The sequence below is a fragment of the Solanum verrucosum genome, unplaced genomic scaffold (genome assembly GCF_900185275.1).
Source record: "Solanum verrucosum unplaced genomic scaffold, falcon-dt-bn FXZP01000199.1, whole genome shotgun sequence".
NCBI lineage: Eukaryota > Viridiplantae > Streptophyta > Magnoliopsida > Solanales > Solanaceae > Solanum > Solanum verrucosum.
The window spans coordinates 779235-805079 of NW_026020049.1; the positions used below are offsets into that span (position 1 = coordinate 779235).

Here is a 25845-nt window from a genome sequence, read left to right on the forward strand (position 1 = left end):
AATTAATGTCCATAATCCACTGATTTAATGCTCCAACACAATCTGGATGAACTGAATGTCTCATCTCTCTGCATAACAGTACAACAAGGTTAAAGATGTGAGTCTGAAACTTCCAACAACTAAGTCATGGCAAGAGGGAAGAAATCAGGTGAAATGCTCCAACACATCAGCCTGCCAAAATATTACAACGTTAACAAAGGAGAAGCGTTAAGAATGAAAATCATCCAGTAACAAATAAATTATGAAATGCTCACTGCTTCAGAAAAAAATAGTTAACAGAAAGGGGAAAGAAAAAGGATGAACTAAAAAGCAACCAAGTATTCGTGGGACGGAAACAAGCTTTAATATAGATACTTGCAATCAAGAAAAATTCCATATCTTTCAAGAATTCATGAACATACAAACCAATACACACATATTACATATATATATATATATATATATATATAGAGAGAGAGAGAGAGAGAGAGTTATGTTGCTGGAGAACAGGGCCGGCTCAATGCCTTTGAAAATAAGGCATCCAAATTAGAGGGGCCCAATTTTTTGTAATACTCTCTGTTGGTCAAGTTTGACTTGACACCGAGTTTAAGAAAATAAAAAAGATTTTTCAATTTTGTGGTCCTAAATTAAAGTTGTCAAATATTCCAAAATATCATTAATCTTGTGGCCTTGAACATGCCGGGTGTAAAGTTAAAATTAAAGTGTTGCCAAAAAAGGAAAGGGGTCATTCTTTTTAAAAAGGGAAAAAGCTCAAATATGCCATCGAACTTTCAGAAAAGGCTCATTTATGCCATCTGTTAAAAGTTTGGCTCATCTATGCCATTACCGTTTAAGAAAAGGCTCATTCATGCCATTATTTTTTAATGGTGGTTTTGTAAAACCATTTTTACACGTGGTCAATTATAATTCGGCCACGTCATTATTATTTTTAATAAAAAAATCAAAATTCTGAACAAAAATTGAATTAAAATAACCCACCCAAGTAAAGACCCACCCAAATTTTAAAAAATCCCTATAAGAGTAACCCAATCCTTTCATTCACTTTTAATCTAAAAACCCTAACTAAGAAAAGAAGTTTCTTCACTTCTCTAAGGACGGCGAACTCTTCTCCTTCTCCGATGAATTTTGCACTCTTAAATGTGATCAGGCATATCAGTTCGTTATATTAAGGGTCCTGCTATTCTAAAGCACTCTTTGTAATACTTTTTCCAGATTTATACTCAAAATCAGAAAACAGTGATTGCTTTACTGGGTTTGAAGCCCACTGAGAAAGAGAATAAAAGCCACGGCTTATGCAATCATTTTTGGTAATAAAATTAGATATTTGGTGCTACCCTGTAAAAAGAATATATATAAATCTAGGCATAAAGTGAAAAGAATTCTTGTTTACTTCATACCTTTTCCTTGGGTGCTTTTTAGATTGAAAAATTGAATTAAAGAATTGGGTTACAGATGGGTTATAGGGATTTTTTTAAATTTGGGTGGGTCTTTACTTGGGTGGGTTATTTTAATTCAATTTTTGTTCAGAATTTTGATTTTTTTTATAAATAAAATAATAACGTGGCCGAATTATAATTGACCACATGTAAAAAATGGTTTTGCAAAATCACTGTTAAAAAATAATGGCATGAAAGAGCCTTTTCTTAAACGGTAATGGCATAGATGAGCCAAACTTTTAACGGATGGCATAAATGAGCATTTTCTGAAAGTTCGATGGCATATTTGAGCCTTTTCCCTTTTAAAAAAGACTAAAAAGCAAAGGATGTCATTCTTTTTTAAACGGAGGGAGTAATAGAATTATTAAAGTTTTTTAAAAAAAATTGTAAAGCCTCATTCTAATTTATTTGTCTTACATTTCTTTTTAGTTCGTTTAAAAAAGAATGATTCTTTTTTTCAAATTTTGATTTTACTTTCCACCCAACATGTTCAAGACCATAATATTAAATGCCACTTTGGTGTATTATACATATCATAGTTTAAGACCATAAATTCAAAAATCTTCTCTACTATCTACTATTTATTCCGTGTCGAGACAAATCCAACAAACAATTGAAACAAATTGAGTACTATTTATAGAAAAAAAGTAAAAAAAAAACACTTTGCATTCTAAAAATAATCTTAAATACATTAAGATAGCTGAATAGAATTTAAATTAAAAAAATTAAAAAGAATCAAAAAATTTAATGTCTCCAATTTAAGATGCAATTTAAGATGTATACATGTGTAAATGCCTGAAAGGTGAACATCAAAGAGCATGACAAAATAGCAAATTTGAAAACAGATTTGGTAAGAGATTTCCAACCTAATAGTGCAGGGTGATACAGCAATTGCATCATGACTTCATTTCTGACATGAACTTCTCATATTCCGCATCCGCACCATAAGCAGGCTTCTCTGCTGATGATGGAGGTGCATGAGTTGGTGGATTTGGAGCCCAAGGAACATTACTCATACCCTGTGAATAGTTCCCATTGGACTGGGATGCAGATGGAGGAGGAGGTGGTGGTGCGACACCATAATAAGATGGATAGCTGTATGATGATGTTGGGTATGCAGGCTGAGCATTAGGTGGCATTGCTGTGACAGAATTGCCATACACACTCTGAGATTGCATTCCAGGAGGATAGCTTTGCTGTGCCTCACCAGGAGATGTATAAGTTTGTTGGTTTTCACCAGAAGAAACTGTCTGAGCAGGGGCACCAGAAGATACTGCCGGAATTGAAGGAGGATACTGCATTCCATATGGAGGGATGGGTTGACCTGCGACAGGAGGATACATGGCTGCGCCAGGAGGAGGAGGTGGGTACTGGGCATATGGCGGAGGCACAGGTGGTCCCCATGGAACTGGAGCACCAGGTGGGGGATAGCTACCAGGGGGAGCATTGCCAATGGGACCACCAGCTGCATACTGCTGGGATGGATATGCGCCCATGCTCTGATTAGGAACCGGATATGAAGGCATTGCCGGAGCAGGTCCTGGAGGCACAGCAGGCTGAGGCGGCTTACCTGCAACTCTCACAGCAATGGTTCTTCCATCAAGACAGTGGCCATTCATGCTAGTTATAGCACTATTAGCTTGTTGAACATCCGCAAACTTAACAAATCCGTAACCTTTACTCAGACCACCTAGACGATCCTTTATAACTTTAGCCATTACAATGGTACCAAAATGAGAGAATAAATTGATCAAACCGTCATCTTCAAGAGTCGGTGGCAAGTAACCGATGTACAAGTTTGTCTCATCAAACTCCTTTGGCTTTAGTATACTTGACCCTAAGCCAGGATGTGAACTGGCACCAGCACCACCAGTATTATTATTGCTTGCCCAAGGAGGATTGCTTCCTGAGTTTCCAGCACCAAGAGCTAGCGTTGCTGGGTTTTGCTTTGTTAATGATTCAGGAATGGTACCTCCCAACTCTGCCAGAAAATTCTGATACTCATCATCCATTTTCTTGCCGGTAGTATTTTTCACTGGACAGTCGATAGTAGGATGTCCCCCATCACCACATATTTTACACAGAACGTCGCTCTTAAAGGTGGTGGTGCGAGAAGGACATGCATACTGCCTATGCCCTGGTTCACCACATAGCCTACAAAACTCCTCATCTCTAATTGTTCCATTCAAAGCAGCAAGTTCCTTAAGTTGTTGCCTCTTATGTTCATTGAGCACTTCATCAACAGGCTGCAAGAGCTTCTCTATCATAGCAGCAGCAGCTTCAAGTGACTCCTGGTTCTCAGCTTCCACTAACACATGTAAATCTTCGTTTTCTGCTGGGTCAGGTTTTAAATTCCCCTTTTGCTGGAACCTACCCTCCTTGATTGACCCTTTGCCTCGAATTACAATCTTTGCTCCCGTCTCCTTTTCCATCCTCTTCTGAGTATTCCCTCTTGGACCAATAATCAGCCCAATAAAATTATAACCAGGGAACTCCTTCATGGGAATGTAAAGCTTCTTTTGAAGCTTAGGAGGCCTATAATCAGCAGGAGGCTTAAAAGCAGGGTTCTTCTTAATGATTTGTGATATAATCTCTTGTCTCTCCCTATTCAGCTTTTCTCGTGCGCGATACTCCCTGGTGTTTATACGAATTCCCATATTATCATATATAGGTTCAGGCGAAGGCGACCTAGCACCTTCAGGTCTATCATCTAAGGGCATACCCGATTGCAATTTCCTACTAATTTCAAGTAATCTACAATTAAGAGTTTGGATTTCAGGATCGAACTCAATACCTCCAGTGAAATCTTTCATGAAATCCGGCAATTGAATAACGGGTTTGGGCTCATCATCAGCCCACCTTGACTTCCTCTTTCTTCCGGTCCCACTCCCATCACCGCCGCCGGTTCCATCATTGGTTGATTCAGTGGGAGGTGGGTCCCAACGGCTCCTCCGTCTCCTTCTACTGCTGGTTTCTTCCTCGCCGCCTGATTGGTCCCTGTCGGTGCCGCTGTGAGTATTTGTCAACCCGTTTTCCGACAATAACGGCCTCTGAATCTCGCGCTTCAGAGTGAATTCACCTAGTTTTTGCTCCTCTGATGCTTGATTTGGACCGGTATTGTCAGAAGCGTGAAGTTGGGCATCATATGAAGCTAGGTTTTGTGATGAGTTGTGATCTAGGGTTTCAACTGAGGGAGATTGAGATTGAGATTGAGATTGGTAATCCATTGTACAGAGATGCCAATTAGGGAAGGCAATATGGAACAGGGCGTGTATTTATAGACTTGACATTTTGTGGTCGTACCAAACCACATCCAAGTAGGTTTGGGTTTGGATGCTATTCTTCTCCATCTCTTCCAATTTAAATGTCACCACATTTTACGCAAGTAAGTTTACACTACCTTTTAAATAAATAAATGAATATAAAATAATTTATTTTGATTAATGAACATGAATTAGTAATTTAGTTTTTCGATTTTGGTCAAATTCTACTCTATTATTTTTTTAGAGATTTGTTTATGGGTGTGCATTTTAGGTTAAAGAAACTTAAAAGGCAATATTATTAATAGTTAAAGAAAGAGATTTTATAATGACTCTCTTTAAACGGAGAGTATCTGTCATTCATATATATAGTATTTACATCAGATTTGAAATACATGAGATAGACTTTGCATGAGAGTAAATCACCTAAATACTAGCTAACTAGCATTCAAAGGATAATTCAAACTATAGTGATAAGACTATTATCCTTAATATCCCCTATCAAGTTCAACTGTAGTGTACATATATTGAGCTTGTCGCAGAAATGAATAAAAAAAGATGAGCCAAGTGCCTTTGTGAGGATATTTGCATATTGATCTTGAGTCGGAACATAACAAATAAACAACAATAAGCCTTGCTCAACTCTTTCATGAATAAATTGATAATCAATCTCGATATGTTTTGATCAATTGTGAAAAAATGGATTGGTACACATATAAAGTGCACTTAGATTATCAAAGAGGAGCACGAGTAGCTTGGTGCAAGTGACACCAAATTTAAATAATAGATTCTTGAGCCAGGCCACTTCGGTCGTGGCAGAGGCAAATGATCTATACTCTGCATCGGTGCTTCTGTGACGACCACCGTACAAGATTTTCCCTTAGAAAAATTGTATAGCCATGGTGAGAGCGGCGTTTAAGAATGTTGACAACATATTAAACTTGAAGAGGCTGATCTGATGATGGAAAAAAATTGGAGACCAAGATGAAAAGTTCCCTTAAAGTAGCGCAAAATGTGTTTAACTGCATGCCAATGAGATAGCTGAGGATCATGTATAAACTAACAAACTCAATTAACAGGATAATAAATATTTGAACGAGTAATGGTGGCATATTGCAACGCACCAACAATACTACGATATAAAGTAGCGGTCCATAATGTGTGAGAGTAGAGTTCACATGGGTTCGTAATGGTTTAGCATCTTGAAAGTGGCTACGCTTAAGGAGATCTTTGATGTATGAAGATTGAGATAGTAGCAAAGAACCATTGTGATGCCAAGAAAGAAACTCAGATTCTCCAAGTCCTTTAAGGGAGAAAACAGAGTTCAAAGTAGTTGTAAAGGTGGAGATAAAATTAGAGTCATTACTTGTAAGAATGATATCATCCACGTAGATGAGAAGGTAAGTAAGATTAGAGCCACGATTGCGAACAAATAGGAAGGAGTCAGTATAACAACTCTGAAATCCCTGTTGCACAAAAAAAAAATCAGTTTTATAAACCAAGCTCAAGGAAATTGTTTCAACTATAGAGTACTTTTCTTAGGCGACAAACGTGATTAGGATGTTGAAGACAAAGCCAAGGGACTGAGACAAGTAAAAAGCCTCTTGAAGATCGCTATTTAAGAAAGCATTATTAACATCAAGTGGTTTAAGTGACCAGCCGCAAGCAAGTGATAAGACCACCTGAATGGTAGTATGCTTCACAATTAGGCCAAAGGTATCAAAATAATCAACACCCTTTTTTTAGTGATACACACGATATACTTTATACAACTCTATTTTCCAATTAGCATGTCGTTTAATTTTGAATATCCACCTGCACCCGACAATTTTGACATGAAAAAAACATGGCTCGAGGAATGAAGTGTCATTACGAATCAAGAAATTATACTCATGTGACGTGATCTCACACTATTCAGGAGATGAGATTTGCTTGCTTATAGGTTTTTGTTCCATTGGAGAAGAGGAGAAGGTGGTCTACAATAGATAAGAATGTCTTGGCATAAGCAGAATTAGTTTGGGCTCTAGTAGACATGAGGTATATAAAAGTTGAGGATTAACGACGGTAAGGAAGGGTAGAAGATAGAGAAACAGAACGTGGAGAAGTGGAAACGGGAGACAGAGAAATAGATGGATTGGGTGGTTTTAAGTGTTGAGAGGTGGTAGAAAAGAGAGGCGATGAGGATGATGGTGTACTGGATGAAAGAATTGAACTATCGGGGTGTGAAGAAATGGACGAGGACGCAACAAGGACCAAAAAATGGTCGGTTGATGGTGACACAACCTTGAGTGTGGGCATCCGGGTACAATCGAAATATTTTTCCAGTTAAACACCTCAAGAGTATATCTGATTATAGTCTTTCACAGTAGATAATTATCTTGTTTAAATGTAAAATTGAGATGAGATAAAAAAAAACTTTTGTTGTTTGATCCTCCTAATAGAGCACAAGTAGATTGTTTGGCTCAAGAAGATTGATTTTCAGAAGCCTAGGGAGGGAATAAAAGAATAAGAAGTAGGAATCGCACATTGCTCATATATCAAGTTAAAGAAAGAGATTTTTATAATGACTCTTGTTAAACTGATAGTATCTTCCATTTATATATATAGTATTTACATCATGTTTGAAATATATGAGAGTAAATCTCCTAAATACTAGCTAACTTACACTCAAAGCATAATTCAAACAATATAGTGATAAGATTACAATTGTTTATCCTTAATATTATACTATAGTAACTTAACTGTGCAACCAATCATGTAATATTAGGAAACTATTTGGACTCAAACTCAACCATTGAAGAGTTTCATTCTATCATAATATCACTAGTGTGATAATATATAAGTCTAAAATTTATATGACGTCATCATGAATATTTTCTTACACCATCAAGTTATCCTAAGAATATTTATACGTAAACCTCCTTAAAACATAAAATCTAAAATCTTGAAATAAGACACATTATGTCACGACTCGAGTCTACACCCTGGATGTGATCGGCACTCGAGAATCATTGTTGGTCCCCAAGCGAACCCTCGTCATGGCTGACTACAAACGAAAGACTAACTCAAGCATACAAAAGCTTAAAAACTGAATAAAATTCATGAAACTCAAATACAAAGCTTTAACTCAAATGACTTACTCTGAATATAAATAGAATATTCAACTAGCCAACAATAGGCAACTCAAGTCTTTAAAACATTTACTAAGATAAATGAAACAGACTTCTCAAACTCTACTGTCTATCTATGAAGTCTCTAAATGACAAAGATAGAAGAAGAGCCAAGACTCATGACATCCTAACAAAACTGAAAAGTAAATGAAATCTTCTAAAAGCAAAGAGGCTCACCATAGCTAACTCGAACTCCATGTGATATCAACGAAGTTCTGGTTGATGACCCTGAATACATGTATCTGCATCATGAAACGATGCAGGCCAAATGGCTCAGTACATGAAATGTACGAGCATGAAAGGGGAATTCTAAAACATAAACATAAGCTTGAACTTGATAAAAAAGAAACATACTTACCTCTTCTCAACTCACTCAACTAAACTCAACTCAAGAATAAGATACTCAACTCAAACATTAGATACTCAACTCAAAGGTACTCAACTCAAGATACTCAACCCAAGATACTCAACTCAAGATAAAGCAACAATAAAAGATGCGATATATGGAAAGCTTTTAAAACAATAGATAGAAACTCAATATATTGAAAAATACAATAATAACTCAGTTTGTATATAAAAATACAATATAACTCTTGGGAGTTTCTCTAACCGACAACCATCACTATGAGCTATATGATGATACAACGTCTCGCCCACGCTGCCAGAACTATCTTATACCTTGCCGGGGTATAGAACCTCTCAACTAAGTGAATCCACTAGTCTATACTAAAAAACATTAAGGAATCATCTAAAAAGTATGACCCTTTCTACCCACGTTGGCTACATGGTTTATGGAGTCTTGAGTTATCTAAACTCGTCCCCATATCGGTGCTCAATACTACTCCCAAAATGTAAATAGCTCATATGTTTAAAAATATAACTTTTTCTGTAGTTTGAGATTATTACTCAAAATCTCTCTCTTAAAAGAGATGGTACTCAAACTGCTCAAAACTCTTTTGGAAATCTCAGTTTCCTCTCATCTTAAATGTAAAAATATTTACTCTTGGGAATACTTAGTTCTCATATATCATTTTAAAGAAAATGAACTCAGGTCCACTCTTCCTCAACTCAGTGCTCAAGTCTTTAAAACAAGTTTTAAAACAATTTGAAAAAAGACTTTTTAAAATAAGGTTCATGCAGAATTATGGACGTGAACGACTCAATTCAAGGTTTTCAATAATCATGCATAGAACTCAATACACTACAAGAAAAGTGTGGATTACATGGGAATTTTCCTAGGGATTGTATACGAAAATTCGCAGGAAACTTAAGTTTCCTGCGGATTTTCTACCAAAAATAATCCGATGGTAAAACCTTCCTAGGTAATTATTTCCTGCGAATTTCAAAATCCGCAAGTAATTTACCTAGGGATTTATATTTCGCATGTAAATTACTTGCGGATTTTCTTGCAAAAAAATACTAAAAATATCCTAATTTTTTTTGGTAAAAAATAACAAAATAGGAATTTTCTTACAATTTTTTTCACAAATATAGCCGCATGAAAATATTTTAATAATTTTTTAAGAAATTTATTTTAAGCAATATTAATTATTTTCTCATAGTTAATTATTTAGTTTATATAACCTCATATACACGTATACACCTCTTCTTGATTAGAGACCCGTATTTATCCATTCATACACTCCTCTTCTTTATTACCTATATTAAATACCATTGTCTACCCATATTAAATGGTTAACCCTTGATCCCAATCCCAATTACCTATATTAAATACCATTGTCTATCCAGTGCCCACCCATACATAATTGCTCCACTCTCCCAATATTCTAACTCTTAGCATTATATATGCTAATATCTTAGGGTCTTCCATCGATGTGGTACAAGAAGTACCAAAGATATTATATCACTTTTTGGTGTTGTTCTTCGATTTGATTAATTTTTAAAGCTAAATTAAATTAAATTAAATTAAATATTAAAAATACAATTTTAATATTCATAAATTACATAAAAAGAGCTATAAAGTCATCTCATATTAATATGGTAACGAATTATATCTTAAAATATTAGCTAAAGTTCATGTGATTTAACTCTTAAAAAATGAAACATGAAAATTATTTATATATTTAAAATAAATCATTGCCACACAACATATCATGAAAATTTTATGCTTATACTTTCGATGAGATAATATCATAACTAAGCATATTAAATATAGAAAAAATTTAAATTATACGTACAAAGTTCTTATAAATAAATAATTGAAAATATAAATTTATTTATAAGTTTAATGTGCAAGGAAGTTATAATCAACAATTAATAGTATATCTTATTAGACATGTGGGGTATTTATAATTTAAAGTTATCTTTTAATAATTATATTTTAAAATACGTAATTATATATTTAGAAATAAATATCATTTAATAACTTACTATAGAGAAATTATATCATTTTTAATGCTTGTAAAAAAAAAAATATATCAATTGGAAATACAAGTAATTTTATTTTTTTTCATTTTATATAATTCTATCAATGGGGAAGTAATTAAAAATAGTGCTTAACTTTTACATATATCTATGTGTGTGTTTGTTATCTTCCATTTTAACATTTTCCTATTAAAATTGCTTCTACTAATGTTATTATAATGTTCTTTTATGTAATTTGTTAATTTTTCAAGTCACGAAATTTCTACGTAAATTCTCAAAAAATCCCTTAATATTTTCCCAGGTAATTAAATTCTTAGGTAAATCCCCAAATAATTTTTCAAGTAATAAAATCCCCAGGTCAATCCCCAAATATAAATCCCCAGCAAATTTCACAACAATTAATCCCCAAATAATTTCTCAAGTAATAAAATTCCTAGATAAATCCCCAACAAATTTCACAGCAACTAATCCCCAAATAATTTCCCAAGTAATAAAATTCCCACATAAATTTTCACCAAAATATCTCCAGAAAAATTTGTAGGATGAATTACCTGGGGATTTTTCTATGGAATAAAAAAATTATTTTAAAATATTTTTTTGGTTCATGTACCTGCAGATTTAGCTAGAGATAATGTACTTGCCATTACTTTTTCCCATGTAATATCGCAAGTTCATGTTTGGCGCAAAATGGCGCCAAATTTACCTGCGGAATTTGTTGGAAATATACATTTCGTAGGTAATATATTCTAATATTGAGGACTTTAAAACTTTTGCAAGAAAATCCGCATGAAATAGTTGCAAAAAATTTTCCTAGGAAAAATTCTCATGTAATTCACAGTTTTCTTGTAGAGATACTTGGAATTCAACAACTCCAGAACTCAAGGACTTCAATGATACTACTCATTTCAAGAATACTCAACTCAGAGGGTTCATGCAAAATTATGGGCACAAACAACTCAACTCGAGGACTTCATGATGCTACCTCATCTCAAGAATGCTCAACTCATAGGGTTCATGAGGAATTATGGGCATGAACAACTCAATGCAAGGACCTTAATGGGTAACATATGATAGTATCATGACTAGGAATATAATCTCAAAAGGATTGGGAACTCAATACTCAAGACGTAGAACTCGAAGATGCTACTCCTCTCGAAGACACTCAATGTATAGAGTTCATGCGGAATTTATGAGCATAAACGACTCGACTCAAGGGTCTAAAGAACGTTATGGAACTCATGCATATGACTCTTCTCATTCTCATACTTATTTCCTCAAAACTTAGTTCAAATCGATAGTTGATCTCAAAGGATTCACAATTGAACTCAAAGACTTTCTTGAACTCTACTTTTAACTCTCTCTTGAATGTGAATTATGAATTCAAGAGTTATGGTTCATGATACGAAGGATCTCGTGATGATAAAGTAGACTCATGAATACATTCTCTACATTCTCATACTCACTTGCTCGAGTCTTGAAACAAGTTATTAGAAATTGTAGAAGACTCCTCAAAAGACTCAAAGGGACTTTCTCAAAATGTTCGGAAGAACTCTCAAAACTTAACTCTTAACTCTACCTTGAATTTAAATTATGAATTCAAGGTTATGATTCTTGTTATGAATGATTTCTAGTGTTTAGAAGTAGTTTAGAGTGATTAGAATCAAAAGGGAGTGAAGGTACACTTTAAAAGAACTCAAACGAAGCAACCGACTGCAAACTTGTAATGACCCTCCAAGTCATTTTTGAGTTAATACATTCATTTCAACATTTAGAGCATTCCTATAGCAACCCCAAGTCATTTATGACTTGTTGGCACTGACTGTTCGGTCGCCTGGTCGTTTTAGGCTCATTTCTCTGTTTTGGAGCTTCTAAACCTTGAAAAGTTGACTTTAGTCAAAATATCAGGTTAACGACCTCAAAATGGAATTCTGACGGTTCCATCAGCTCCGAAATGAACAATTTAGGCTAGTAGCATGGTTGGCATGAGTATCGAGGCATTCGGTGCGAGTTTAGACCATTAAGCGTTTTAGCTTTTGAAATTTGGCCTAAGGTTGACTTTGGTCAACATTCTTGGAAAAAAACGCGCTTGGATAAAAATTTCATCAGCGCGGTTAGTTTTGGAATGTCGAGCTTGGTCTAGAAAGACCTTTCGTTCCCTTCCCAAGGCTTTCGGTCTAATCCCGAGTCCCGCTGTGGAATTGGGCTAAAAATGGCCTTTGGGAGTGAGACCCACTTTTTATCAAGAGAAATTCCAACTGCTCCATTGAGTCCGTAACGTTGAATTTAGTGGGGTAGCATAGTCCGTATGCATGCACGAGATTCCGAACGAATTCCAAGCACCACGTCGGAGACTTCAAAAAAAAATAGCAAAACCTGAAATCTGGTACAACCCTTTTAACGACCAGATTTTGGGATTTTTAGCGACTAGATTCGTCTTTTAAAAGCCCTATTTCAGCTTTCAACCCTTATTTTAAAAGTGTGATATCTTGAGCTTTAGAGCTCCAATTTGAGTGATTTAAAGCTCCATCTTGTGAGGATTTTCGCAAAGAACGGTTTGGCATGGTGGGAATTCATATTTGAAGCTTCCTTGGAGGTAAGAACTATGTTTTAGCTGATGTCATAGCTCATTTTCGAGCTCAATTTTTGGGGAAGTTTGGAAGATGATTTCTTGGCCATTTTAGGTCCGAATTTGGTGATTCAAGAATCTAGATTGTGAAAGTTTTTGCGAGGATCGTCTTGGTATGGTGGGTTTCAACAGTTGGTCCCTCGTTTCTGGTAATTTCTTGTAAATAGCAGCTGCTATTGTTGTTCTTTTTTAGCGTAATTTTGGGTTTTTCATTGCATGTTCGTGTTGGGACTGTTTCGATCCCCAAATTGTGTTCCAATCTGGAACACAAGTTTGGGGAGCTGTTTAAAACCTATTTTTGGGGTTAATTCTGGAATTTTCGGTGCAAGTCCCACTTTTCCCATTTTTTTACCCCAAAATTGGTCCGCCTCTGTTTCTTGCGAATTTAGTGTCTAAACGACCGTAACGACGTTGTGATTCTATTTTTGACTGAGTGGTAGCGATCCGAGGCCATTCGAAAGGGAAAAGCTCTGGCGGAGTAGTTTGGAGCGCGCATGTTCGACCTACGGGTAGGTTACGGCTTCCCTCTCTTAGATTGAGCTCGAGAATATGATTGCAAGTTGATTAGTTGGGATTTGGGATGGGTAGTTATTAAATTATGCATAAGTGTTTAGAAATCATATTTTCGACCTATTTCGGGAATTATCGATTAACTGTGAGCATGCTATGTGTTATTAATTAACCCTTTTTGTTATGTGGAGTACTTGTATGCTTGATTATTGTTTATTTGAAGCATGTTGGGCCTTAGTTTAGGTTTGACTAAGGCTTGCCTTAGAAATGCATGATTCGGAACCGATAGGTCTTGGTTTTACCCCGACGTCACTCGATCGGCTTAGATCCATGTAGACTGGTGTAGCAAATTTGAGTCTGATAGTTTGGGCCTTAGCTAGGCGATACGCTTGCTCCGACGATAGTTATCCTTATTTCTTCGATACTATGGCTTCACGAGTTACGTCGGCGATACCAGGTTCTGCGATTTGAATTTGGTTTTTTATTCGGTTCCAAGGACTTACATTGATTGGCTAAGTATGGACAGCGTTCCATGGACATTTATGATTATGGATCGATTGGGAATCTTTCAGCAACTAAATTAGCACCTTTTAGTCGGGCATTCGGATCCAAGCTCCGGCCTCGACCTAATTGATATTTTCGAAGAGCATCCGGTTCAAGGTCCGGTCTCGATCACACGGATACTTATATAGAGCATCTGGTTAGAGGTCCTGCCTCAGTTACTTGATACTTGGTATTGGTTACTTGGGTACTTCTGGAGAGCATCCGGTTAGAGGTCCGACCTCAGTTACTTGATACATGTGATTGGTTACTTGGTACTTCTGGAGAGCATCCGGTTAGAGGTTCGGCCTCAGTAACTTGATACTTGTGATTGGTTACTTGAGTACTTCTGGTGAGCATCTGGTTCGAGGTCCAACCTCCGTACTGTCAGATTCTACTAATTGGGGTTGAGGTTCTGGTTCGATGTTCTCCAATCTTGAGTTCTCAGATACAGTTCTCTTTAGTTATAGTTATTTTGTGTACTCGTCGGGCTTATGGTCGTTCGGATTTTTATTTAAACTTGTGCACGAGTGTACCTTCTAGACTTATGGGGTCCAGTTAGGTGTAGTTAGCTTATAAATTACTTTAGTTAGTTCTTTCTACACTCGTGTGCATTCCATTGTTTACTTAGACTTCCGTTCTTGTCCCCTGTTTGTGCTATTCATTCTTTTCATATTGCCTTTACTTTTCAAGCACAGTTGGCCTATGATGCCTACTGGGTACTTGTTGTTTTGGTACTCATGCTACGTTCTGCATCTGTTTTCATGATGCGGACCCGAGCAACAGTGGTCAACGTTGATATCAAGCTTGGAGCAGTTTGATCTGGAGATGGGGGTGAGCACACGGCATTTTGTACTATTTCAATCTCCATCTGTATATATATAGACTTGTCTTTTACCTTTCGAGATAGTCCAGTTTCTGTGGTCCACTTTTGGGACTTGTACTCGTTTTGTTAGTAGCTCTGTACTAGTGACTTCCAGGTTCTGGGAGGGATCTTTATTTGTATATATATGTTTTGGTTTGCTTCCGCATGTTTATATTATTATCTTAAATTTTGCCTACTCTTGTTTAGTTATTTCCCTCAGACCCATTTCTTGTTGTTCCGGGTTACGGGTTGGCTTACCTATTGATGGGTTATAGTAGGTGTCATCATGACTCGAAAAATTGGGTCGTGAAAAAAACTGGACGGGGCAGGCGATCCTAGCACACTGAGTGGCGCGGGGCACTAGTCCCTAAACTAAAGAAGAGTATTTGGGGCGCATGGGTTGGCGCAGGACGCCAATCCCCAACCCAGAAAACCCGACGAATTTTGTTTGCTCATTTTCGGACCCTAATTTGCCTAGAATCGAATGGTTTCTTCCCCAATCACTTAGAATCGAATACTCATCGTATGTACCTACTGATCCACTCAAAACAACCCTCAAATCACTAACTTTCATCTCAATAATTCATCAAAACCTCAACAAAACAAGATTTAGAATGAACTTCAAGAACACTTATCAAGAACTCATCAAGAACTCAACATACTCAAACTTATGGATGAAATTCGTAAAAGAAACTCATGATTGGTGTGTGGATGAACGAACCCAACACTATGAAAACTTACATACCTCTTAGGGATCAAACCCATGGTGAAAATCCGCAATAAAACTCAAGAACCTTGACGAATGCCTTGATTCTTTCCTCTTTTCTCTTCTCTTCTCTTCTTGAACTCTCAACTAAAACCCTAGGCATATATTAGGACTATAAAACTGAACCTAATCAGATTATACCCCTAAAACCTTACTAAAAACGAATTAAATTTGATTGGGTAAGGAAAAGACCAAAATACTCCTTACTATTTTTGGGTAACTTTCCTTACTTGGGCAGCGCGACTTCAAACAGGGATATCTCCCTCATACGAGCTCGAAACTTAGCAAACTCGGTGGCGTTAGAAAGATAATTCAAAGAACTTTCATTTTATATCTTATGGGCCACCTAACTCATCTTGTACTGAAAGTTAGGGTCGTTTGAAGTTGACCCAAAACTTAAAGGAACTTAGGAATGACTTGAATGAACTCTCGTTAGTTCTTCTTGGAACTCAAGATGCTACATCTAGTGATCTGAACACTTAAGAAATTTTTAATTCCTTGGTAAAATCTCACTCCCTACGAAGAACGGTTCGCGTCTTAGTTCGAAAATTTTCTGAGGTGTTACACATTACTTGCTAATATAGGTAAAATATATATATACAACAATATATCTAGTAGGTTTTCCCAGAGTAATCTAGTGAGGGTGAAATGTATGGAGACCTTACCCAATCCTTGTGAGGTAGCGAGATTATTTCTATAGACTAGAAAACCCCGATCCCTTTTTATACAAGCATAATTCAGAATTGTTAATGGTGCAATTGATATATTTGACTACTCTACATTTTAATTGATGTAGCTGATAATTACTTACAAGTTGGAAATTGTGAGGAAGGTGTTGATAAGTCTGATTCAAATTATTCATAGGGATGACAAGGTTATTGACCGTACGTAAATCAAATATTGTCCACAACTGATACGATGTCTCAAGTTATACAAATATGTGCATAACGTAAAACACTTCAATCATAACAATATCATAGAAGAAGTAAAGAAATAATTATAAATCACAGTATTTAACACAAAATAGCATATATGTCCTAGTAAGTGTTTGCCCCACATCGTACTAGGTATTTAAAAGTAAATAATACAAAAGTTAAATTATAACATCAAAAAATCAAATATTAAATAGGTTACAATATACTTTCCTTAAATACGTGAAAATTCCTCAACCTAGCACAGTTTGAATTTCCAATTCAACGGCCTCCAACAATTTCAATAAATACAAATAATAAAAAAATGTGTCTAATTAGAAAAAAGTCAACACTAGATCAACTCAATCAAATATCAAAATAAATTACATGGATGGGTCACTATAAACTTGTGAATTCAATTCTATGATCGACTTTTTGTCCAATTTTATTGTCAAATCCCTAAATTTTCAATTTAGAAAGTTAAGTTAAAACTAATTCAAATTATAGTTTAATCTCATATTTTCATGGAAATTACACTAAAATCAAGTATAACAGTGATAGGGGCTAGAAAATTATTACTTTGTGTTTACTATAAAAAGGGTTATGTGTTGGTCAATTTCATGCCTTATTCTTTGCGATAGCAGTTGAGAAGCACAAATTCCTCTTAATTGATCAATACTTCAACTAACTCTTCATGATAACAATGTTTGATCTCACAATCATGATACAACAAACACTAATAATTAATTTATAAATTTTATAATATGATTCAACAGGTGACAAAAAATTTCTGAGCTCTCGAATTTTCACCTCAATCATCTTAACAAGTTTCAAAAAAATATACGAATTTATCCAAAACTTCAAAACACGAGCTTAATCATATTTTAACAAAAAATATCTGGAGTTAGTTTATTGCAATATAATATGCTCTAAGAAAGTGTTTCAAGGACTAAAAGGGATGTGTCCACTCAACATATGTTACAATTGTATTTAGAGATAAAAATAAAAAACACACTTAAACTATTCTTTTTTTTTTAGTTTCATACATAAACTATTGACAGTGTGAGTTTCATACATAAACTATCACTAATTAGTTTGAGAAACACACATCTCTCTTTTATTACACTCTCATCATGATGATAATTCACTCTCTTTTATTTAAAAAATTTGACACATCACACTCCACATGGATAAAACACTCCACCTTGATAAAAATTAAATAAATTATTAGTTTTAATATTTGTATTAGTTAAAGATTAAAGTATTACTATTCCCCACTCCACCACTTCCTCTCACCTTACCCCCTCCCCCCAACTTAACTTTTTAGTTTTTTTAAAAAATATATCTTTTATAAAAGTTTAGTAAAAGAAGTTCTTACTCCATCTCCCCCTCCCCCCACCCTCCGCAACTCCTTCAAATAATAATTTAGATATTATTTTAATATTTTTTTTAAAGATTATACCCCACCACACATAACCCTCTACTTTCAATTTTTTTTTCCTCGTTTTGTGTTGAAATTTTAAAAAGTTTTGTAAAAAAAGTTCTTACTTCATCCCCCCCCCCCCCTCCAACCCCCCATCAATCCCTTCAAATAAAAAATTTCTCATTTTGTGTTATATATATATTTGCCGCAAGACTTTTTTAAAAATAAATTTTTATTTTTGTTATATATGGTACGCAAGTACAAAAAATATTTTTCTAAAAGTATATGTATGTATCTAACACAAAATGAGAAATATGTAAAAAAAATAAAAAAAAAAGGAGCGGAGGGTAAGATGGGTGGAGTAGAAATTTATTTTTTTACAAAAATAAAAATAATATCAAAATTTCTTTTAGTAAGGAGGGGGAGGGGAGGAGGGGTGAGGTCTGAAATTTTTAAAAATATTTTATAAAAGAAATTTAAACAAATAATTATAAATATTTTATAAAAGAAATTTAAACAAATAATTATAAGGAGGGGAGGAGGGGAGGAGGGGTGAGAAAAATATTTTAAATTTTATTTTTTAAAAAAAATAATTATTTTTTTAAGGGTAAGAATACATTAATCTTTAGCTTTTCACTAATATTAGTAGTTTATTTAATTTTTGTCAAGTTGAAATATTTTATCCATGTAGAATGTCATGTGACAAGATTTTTACAAATAAAAGAGATAGTGTATTACACACGATGTGTATTTCTCAAACTAATAAGTGACAGTTTAGATATGAAATTCAGACTTTCAATAAAATTATTTTACTTTCTATAATTCGAATATGAAATCTTTAATTGAAGAATCTCAATCATCTATAATTCAGTCCTAGCCCAGATTAGGTTCATTAAAGATAATGTGTTTCAATAGTATTTGATGTATATTTAGGATCCTATGTAGTCAATTTTTTTGTTTTGGGATGCTGAATTATGTGATTTCTTCATCTGAAATTAAATTAATGGAGAAAATATTTTTTTGTTGCCTAATTAAGTCTTCTATATGTTTGTAAACATAGGTGTACAATATAGAACTGAAAATCGGGTCAAATAAAAAAAAAATTACTAGTGATTTGATTTGACTTGATTTCATATTGAAAAAAAACCCAATTATACAAGGGTTGATTTGATTTTAACTAAAAAAAATCAACCCCAAACCATGCCAATTTGACATTATATATATAATTTAAAATTTTCATCTTTTACATTAAAGTATTTACTTTAATATAATTTCTAACTATTTCTTATATTTTTTCATAGTTTTTATCTTTTAACTTATTATTTCAAGTTTGATACTTAGAATTTTAAATTGTTCAATAAAGATAACTCTAATAAAGCTCAAATCAAAATCAATTTAATACTAATACTAGAAAAAAAAAACAATTCAGCCCTAAGTGGGCCGTTGATACAAAGATTAATAATGTAAGAAATAGCAAGTTGAACATTGAATACATGTTCTTTAGTTTTACATTGATTCAACAATTACAATACATAATCTAATTTAATTCATTAATATTTAGTTGTGATTAATTAACACTTATTAATACTTATAAATTATAATCATTTCCATTATAACTTATTAATTTACAAGATTTCAATTATTATTTTTTGTTTAATATATTGATTTTATCACTTATCTCATATTTGATGTTATTCTTATAAGAAACACTTTAAATAGTTGTATTTTGACAAGACTAGAAAAACATTTAAAACACAAGTTAATTATATGTTTATCTAAATATTTTATCAAAAAAACCCTTAAAAATCCAAATTTACTAATTTGATTTGATTTATAGATTCAGAAAATCAACACAAATGATTTAATTTGATAATTGAAAACCCCAAACCAACTCATGCTAAACGAGAGGAATTAAATTCAAATTCATAAAATAATTTGAACTACATTAAATATAAATATACCAGGTGTAAATATAAGATTTTCGTGGTGTAAAACGGGCAAGTATTTAATTTTAAAATATAGGAATGCATGTCCAAACTAACTCACATTATACGAGTGTTTTAGTGCAATTACCCCATACTTATAATCGACTAGTTACAGTGACATCAACTTTTTACTTGTGGAAGCATTATTAGACAACATCATCCCTCTCGGAAAAAACTTTTCCCCACCGGATGTTTACACCAAGCCAATGCAATTTTCATTATTACGTGATTTAATGAAGTAAAACACATGTCAATTAATTATGGTTAAGTAAAATGAACTATAAGTTTAAACACATGGCATGCATGTATTGACTTGGTGTAAACACCCGGTGCGGATAAGTTTTACCCATCCTCTCCCTAGTTCAATTGTGTTATGTAAGTTATAATTTAGAGGCGGGATGGAACTGTCGTGCATTCTGACAGTACAACAAGCCCGATACATGAAATTTCTTAAGAAGAATTTGGCCTGCATTACATCTTTCCAGGCATGAAGAGCAAAGAACTCTATTGGACACCAACATCAATAAGCAGCCAGCAGCTAGCTTACCTACATCAGGAGACAAATAGAACTAACAAGAGACCTTCTGAAATGGGGGAGCCATCCCTGCTGCTATCACAGTACGCGCTACTAACAACCAACTTAAAGAAGTTAGTCTAGAACGGAAGGATTAATTAAAAAGGAAAAAGAAACAAAACCATTCAGCAATAGTAAACCTATATCCAAAAATACCAATTGCTTAACAGAAATACTAAGCTTCCATGCATTATCCAAACTCACCATACCCAGGCTAAAGTTCAGCTACTCAACATCTCAAACCCCAATACAGCCCTATGCAAAAATATGATCCACCATATCAGAAGCTTAAATAGTCCTACAATCTTGGCCAAGACATTTATTGCACAAAGCAGCAACAACTAGTACACCTCAACCCCAAGCAAGATGAGACACAAAACCCAAAACTCAAATGACAAACTCCCAATCACCATGACAAAAAGTTCATGATTCAAAGGAAGTTAGAGCAAGAACAAACCCAAATTCAAATGACACACAAACCAAGAGAATCAAGTTGTCAAAAGTACCATGCAAAAATGTAACCCGTGCATCCACCACTAGGACCAATCAAGACTTACATCAGACAGATCAAAACACAAGGTAGAAGGGACAAACCAGGACCAGGGAAAGGAAGGAAGAGCTGATAATATCTTAATAGCATAGGTGGCAGCATTAGATAACAAAAACAACAAGCCACTTCATCAAAGAGATAACTTAAGTAAAATGTGTTGCTAAAAATTCTAAAGGGAACCAGACAAATTGTAGGGTAATATAAAAACTTTTGAGTGATACTGCATACATGAGAGACTTTTGATTAAAAGTCTTTGAAGAAAATTGTAAGAGAACACCTAGACAATATAAATGTAAACCATTCTTTTTGATAGGCAAAATTTAAACTATTTTTATCCGCAAGCAATCTTTTGAATCCAATGAGCATCAACATTCTCCCGTATAGCAGAATTGCAGTTTTCAACTAATTAGAATGTTGAGACCAATTGATTCCAATGGACATGAAATTCAGATTACACAAATATTTGTCTCAAGAACTCCAGACATTGGTGGATCCCAAACAGAAATATTAAGGCATTAACGAACATAGTTCCTAAGATGAGAACCCACAAGAAGCCATGTCTCGAGTTCCAACCAAAAATATCCACAGTTAATTTGTGAACACTTGGGGACAACATCCCACCCAACTTATTTCCCCAAAAATTACTAAATAAGTTAACATAAGCAAATTACATCTCAAGAGAATGATTGAATGAGAGCAAAGCCTTGAAGAGCTAAAAGTAGAAAAACCACTTCTTAGGGAGATGTAGCTTGAAATGTCTGCAACTACGTTTTCACAAGCACAAAAGAAGAGTTGGTACAAATATATTCATCCTCACAAGGTCTCCTATTTACTATGTGATTCGCCACTCTTCCTGCTAGTGCATTTTGTTTCTCTAAAACTTCCGAGCCACAAATCAAAATCTAAGATAATAATGTCCAAATTCAAAGTGACCCCCCCCACCCCACCCCACCCCCCCAATAAAAGGTTCATAGCCAGGTTGGAAATGTCCTAGTTTAGCCCATCACATTTAAATGCTACTCATTCTCACTTCTCCCTGATGGGCTTCAGTTAATTCCCATTGCACAGAGAACTTTCTTGATAAACATCACAGAATCCAAAATAAAATTCAAATTAAGATACCCAACAGGATAAGTGATTTAAGACACAAATCAGTCCAGCACAGGATAATACATTCCAATACAAGCATCTTTTCCTGTCACAATACATCTGAAAAATGTATCAGAACGAGTAATCAAGTTAATTCGTAGACATGTGAATGCAGTCATCACACTATCAAATTCACATACCCTGGGAACCTTGAAAATTTGAAGATGCATCACCTTTTGGGAGGAATAGCATAGGCAAGCATCAGGCTGCTTTCTGAACTCTCAATAGTTAAATGACCCCAGAAAAGTAAAAGAGATAACCAAGTTAAAAGAGAAAAGCAAAGGAGATTAGTGGTGAAGAAGACGAGGTGGAGAGAAACACAAACTGTCAGTGATTAGTCATCAAGAAAATTCAACAAATCATTAAAATAAAATTTGAAAAACAACGCTCGAAGCCAATCCCCAGAAACGAATCCTACAAAAAGCATAATTAATATCCATAATCCACTGATTTAATGCTCCAACACAAGCTGAATGAACTGAATGTCTCATCTCTCTGCATAACAGTACAACAAGGTTAAAGATGTGAGTCCGAAACTTCCAACAACTAAGTCATGGCAAGAGGGAAGAAATCAGGTGAAATGCTCCAACACATCAGCCTGCCAAATATTACAACGTTAACAAAGGAGAAGCGTTAAGAATGAAAATTATGAAGTAACAAATAATTATGAAATGCTCACTGCTCCCAAAAAAAATAGCGAACAGAAAGGGGAAGAAAAAAAGATGAACTAAAGATGGGCACAAGGTTTGAATATAGATACTTGCAATCAGGAAGAATCCCATATCTTTCAAGAATTCATGAACATACAAACCAATACACACATATTACGTATATATAGAGAGAGAGTCAGGTTGGTGGAGAACAGAGCCGGCGAAAATAAGGCATCCAAATTAGAGCGGCCCAATTTTTAGTAATAATAGAATTATTATAAGTTTTAAAAAAAAAAGAAATTGCACTGCCCCATTTTAATTTATGTCTTACTTTCCTTTTTAGTTCATTTCAAAAAGAATTGTTTCTTCTTCTTTTTTTTTGGTCAAATTTTAAATTTAACTTTGAACATGTCACATGTTCAAGACTACAATATGAAACGACATTTTGGTGTATTATACATTTCTTAGTTTAAGACCATAAATTCAAAAATCTCCTCTACTATTTTAAATTCCGTTTCAAGTCAAAATCCAACACTAGAAAAATAGACTTCAAATTAAAAGATTTAAAAAGAATCAAAATTTAAGATGTATGCATACTCGCGTGAAGATGAGGATGTATACATGTGTAAAAAAGTGAACACCAAACAGCACACAGAGGAGACCAAATAGCAAATTTGGAAACAGACTTGGTAAGAAATTTCCACCTAATAGTGCAGGTGATACAGCAATTGCATCATGACTTCATTTCTGACATGAACTTCTCATACTCTGCATCCGCGCCATAAGCAGGCTTCTCCGCTGATGATGGAGGTGCATGAGTTGGTGGATTTGGAGCCCAGGGAACATTACTCATACCCTGTGAATAGTTCCCATTGGACTGGGATGCAGATGGAGGAGGAGGTGGTGGTGCAACACCATAATAAGATGGATAGCTGTATGATGATGTTGGGTATGCAGGTTGAGCATTAGGTGGCATTGCTGTGACAGAATTGCCATAGACACTCTGGGATTGCAGTCCAGGAGGATAGCTTTGCTGTGCCTCAACAGGAGACGTATAAGTTTGTTGGTTTTCACCAGAAGAAACAGTCTGAGCAGGGGCACCAGAAGATGCTGTTGGAATTGAAGGAGGATACTGCATTCCATATGGAGGGATGGGTTGACCTGCAACAGGAGGATACATGGCTGCGCCAGGAGGAGGAGGTGGGTACTGGGCATATGGAGGAGGCACAGGTGGCCCCCATGGAACTGGAGCACCAGGTGGGGGATAGCTACCAGGGGGAGCATTGCCAATGGGACCACCAGCTGCATACTGCTGGGATGGATATGCGCCCATGCCCTGATTAGGAACCGGATATGAAGGCATTGCCGGAGCAGGTCCTGGAGGCACAGCAGGCTGAGGCGGCTTACCTGCAACTCTCACAGCAATGGTTCTTCCGTCAAGACGGTGGCCATTCATGCTAGTTATAGCACTATTAGCTTGTTGAACATCCGCAAACTTAACAAATCCGTAACCTTTACTCAGACCACTTAGACGATCTTTTATAACTTTAGCCATCACAATGGTACCAAATGGAGAGAATAAATTGATCAAACCGTCATCTTCAAGAGTAGGTGGCAAGTAACCGATGTACAAGTTTGTCTCGTCAAACTCCTTTGGCTTTAGCATACTTGACCCTAAGCCAGGATGTGAACTGGCACCAGCACTATTATTGCTTGCCCAAGGAGGATTGCTTCCTGAGTTTCCCGCGCCAAGAGCTAGCGTTGCTGAGTTTTGCTTTGTTAGTGATTCAGGAATGGTACCTCCCAACTCTGCGAGAAAATTCTGGTACTCATCATCCATTTTCTTGCCGGTAGTATTTTTCACTGGACAGTCGATAGTAGGATGTCCCCCATCACCACATATTTTACACAGAACTTCACTCTTAAAGGTGGTGGTGCGAGAAGGACATGCATACTGCCTATGCCCTGGTTCACCACATAGCCTACAAAACTCCTCATCTCTAATTGTTCCATTCAAAGCAGCAAGTTCCTTAAGCTGTTGCCTCTTATGTTCATTGAGCACTTCATCAACAGGCTGCAAGAGCTTCTCCACCATAGCCGCAGCAGCTTCAACGGACTCCTGGTTCTCAGCTTCCACTAACACATGCAAATCTTCATTGTCGGCAGGGTCAGGTTTTAAATTCCCCTTTTGCTGGAACCTACCCTCCTTGATTGACCCTTTGCCTCGAATTACAATCTTTGCTCCCGTCTCCTTTTCCATCCTCTTCTGAGTATTCCCTCTTGGACCAATAATCAGCCCAATAAAATTATAACCAGGGAACTCCTTCATGGGAATGTAGAGCTTCTTTTGAAGCTTGGGAGGCCTATAATCAGCAGGAGGCTTAAAAGCAGGGTTCTTCTTAATGATTTGTGATATAATCTCCTGTCTCTCCCTGTTCAACTTTTCTCGTGCGCGATATTCCCTGGTGTTTATACGAATTCCCATATTATCATATATAGGTTCAGGCGAAGGCGACCTAGCACCTTCAGGTCTATCATCTAAGGGCATACCCGATTGCAATTTCCTACTAATTTCAAGTAATCTACTATTAAGAGCTTGGATTTCAGGATCAAACTCAATACCTCCAGTGAAATCTTTCATGAAATCCGGCAATTGAATAACGGGTTTGGGCTCATCGTCAGCCCACCTCGACTTCCTCTTTCTTCCGGTCCCACTTCCATCACCGCCCCCGTTCCCATCATTGGTTGATTCAGTGGGAGGTGGGTCCCAACGGCTCCTCCGTCTCCTTCTACTGCTGGTTTCTTCCTCACCGCCTGATTGGTCCCTGTCGGTGCCGCTGTGAGTGTTTGTCACCCCGTTTTCCGACAATAAGGGCCTCTGAATCTCGCGCTTCAGAGTGAATTCACCGAGTTTTTGCTCCTCTGATGCTTGATTTGGACCGGAATTGTCAGAAGCGTGAAGTTGGGCATGGCTTAGTGATGAGTTGTGATCTAGGGTTTCAACTGAGGGAGATTGAGATTGGGAATCCATTGTACAGAAATGTC

At 35.7% G+C, this 25845-nt stretch overlaps 2 protein-coding genes across 3 annotated transcripts; both read right to left on the minus strand.

The window, feature by feature from the left end:
• On the minus strand, positions 1-25845 carry LOC125823061 (splicing factor-like protein 1). 2 transcript variants are annotated; one of them, XM_049502474.1, is made up of 2 exons: positions 23505-25845; positions 1-171 (listed from the first exon to the last, which is right to left on the minus strand). In XM_049502474.1, the coding sequence occupies exon 1, from the start codon at positions 25829-25831 to the stop codon at positions 23534-23536; it is 2298 nt and encodes a 765-aa protein (XP_049358431.1). In that variant the 5' UTR covers positions 25832-25845; the 3' UTR covers positions 1-171; positions 23505-23533. The 2 variants fall into 2 exon arrangements, with proteins under 2 accessions (XP_049358431.1, XP_049358430.1); XM_049502473.1 differs by lacking the exon at positions 1-171 and adding an exon at positions 22459-22748.
• LOC125823108 (splicing factor-like protein 1) lies at positions 2333-25750 on the minus strand. The gene is made up of 2 exons (XM_049502531.1): positions 25708-25750; positions 2333-4515 (listed from the first exon to the last, which is right to left on the minus strand). The coding sequence occupies exon 2, from the start codon at positions 4247-4249 to the stop codon at positions 2333-2335; it is 1917 nt and encodes a 638-aa protein (XP_049358488.1). The 5' UTR covers positions 4250-4515; positions 25708-25750.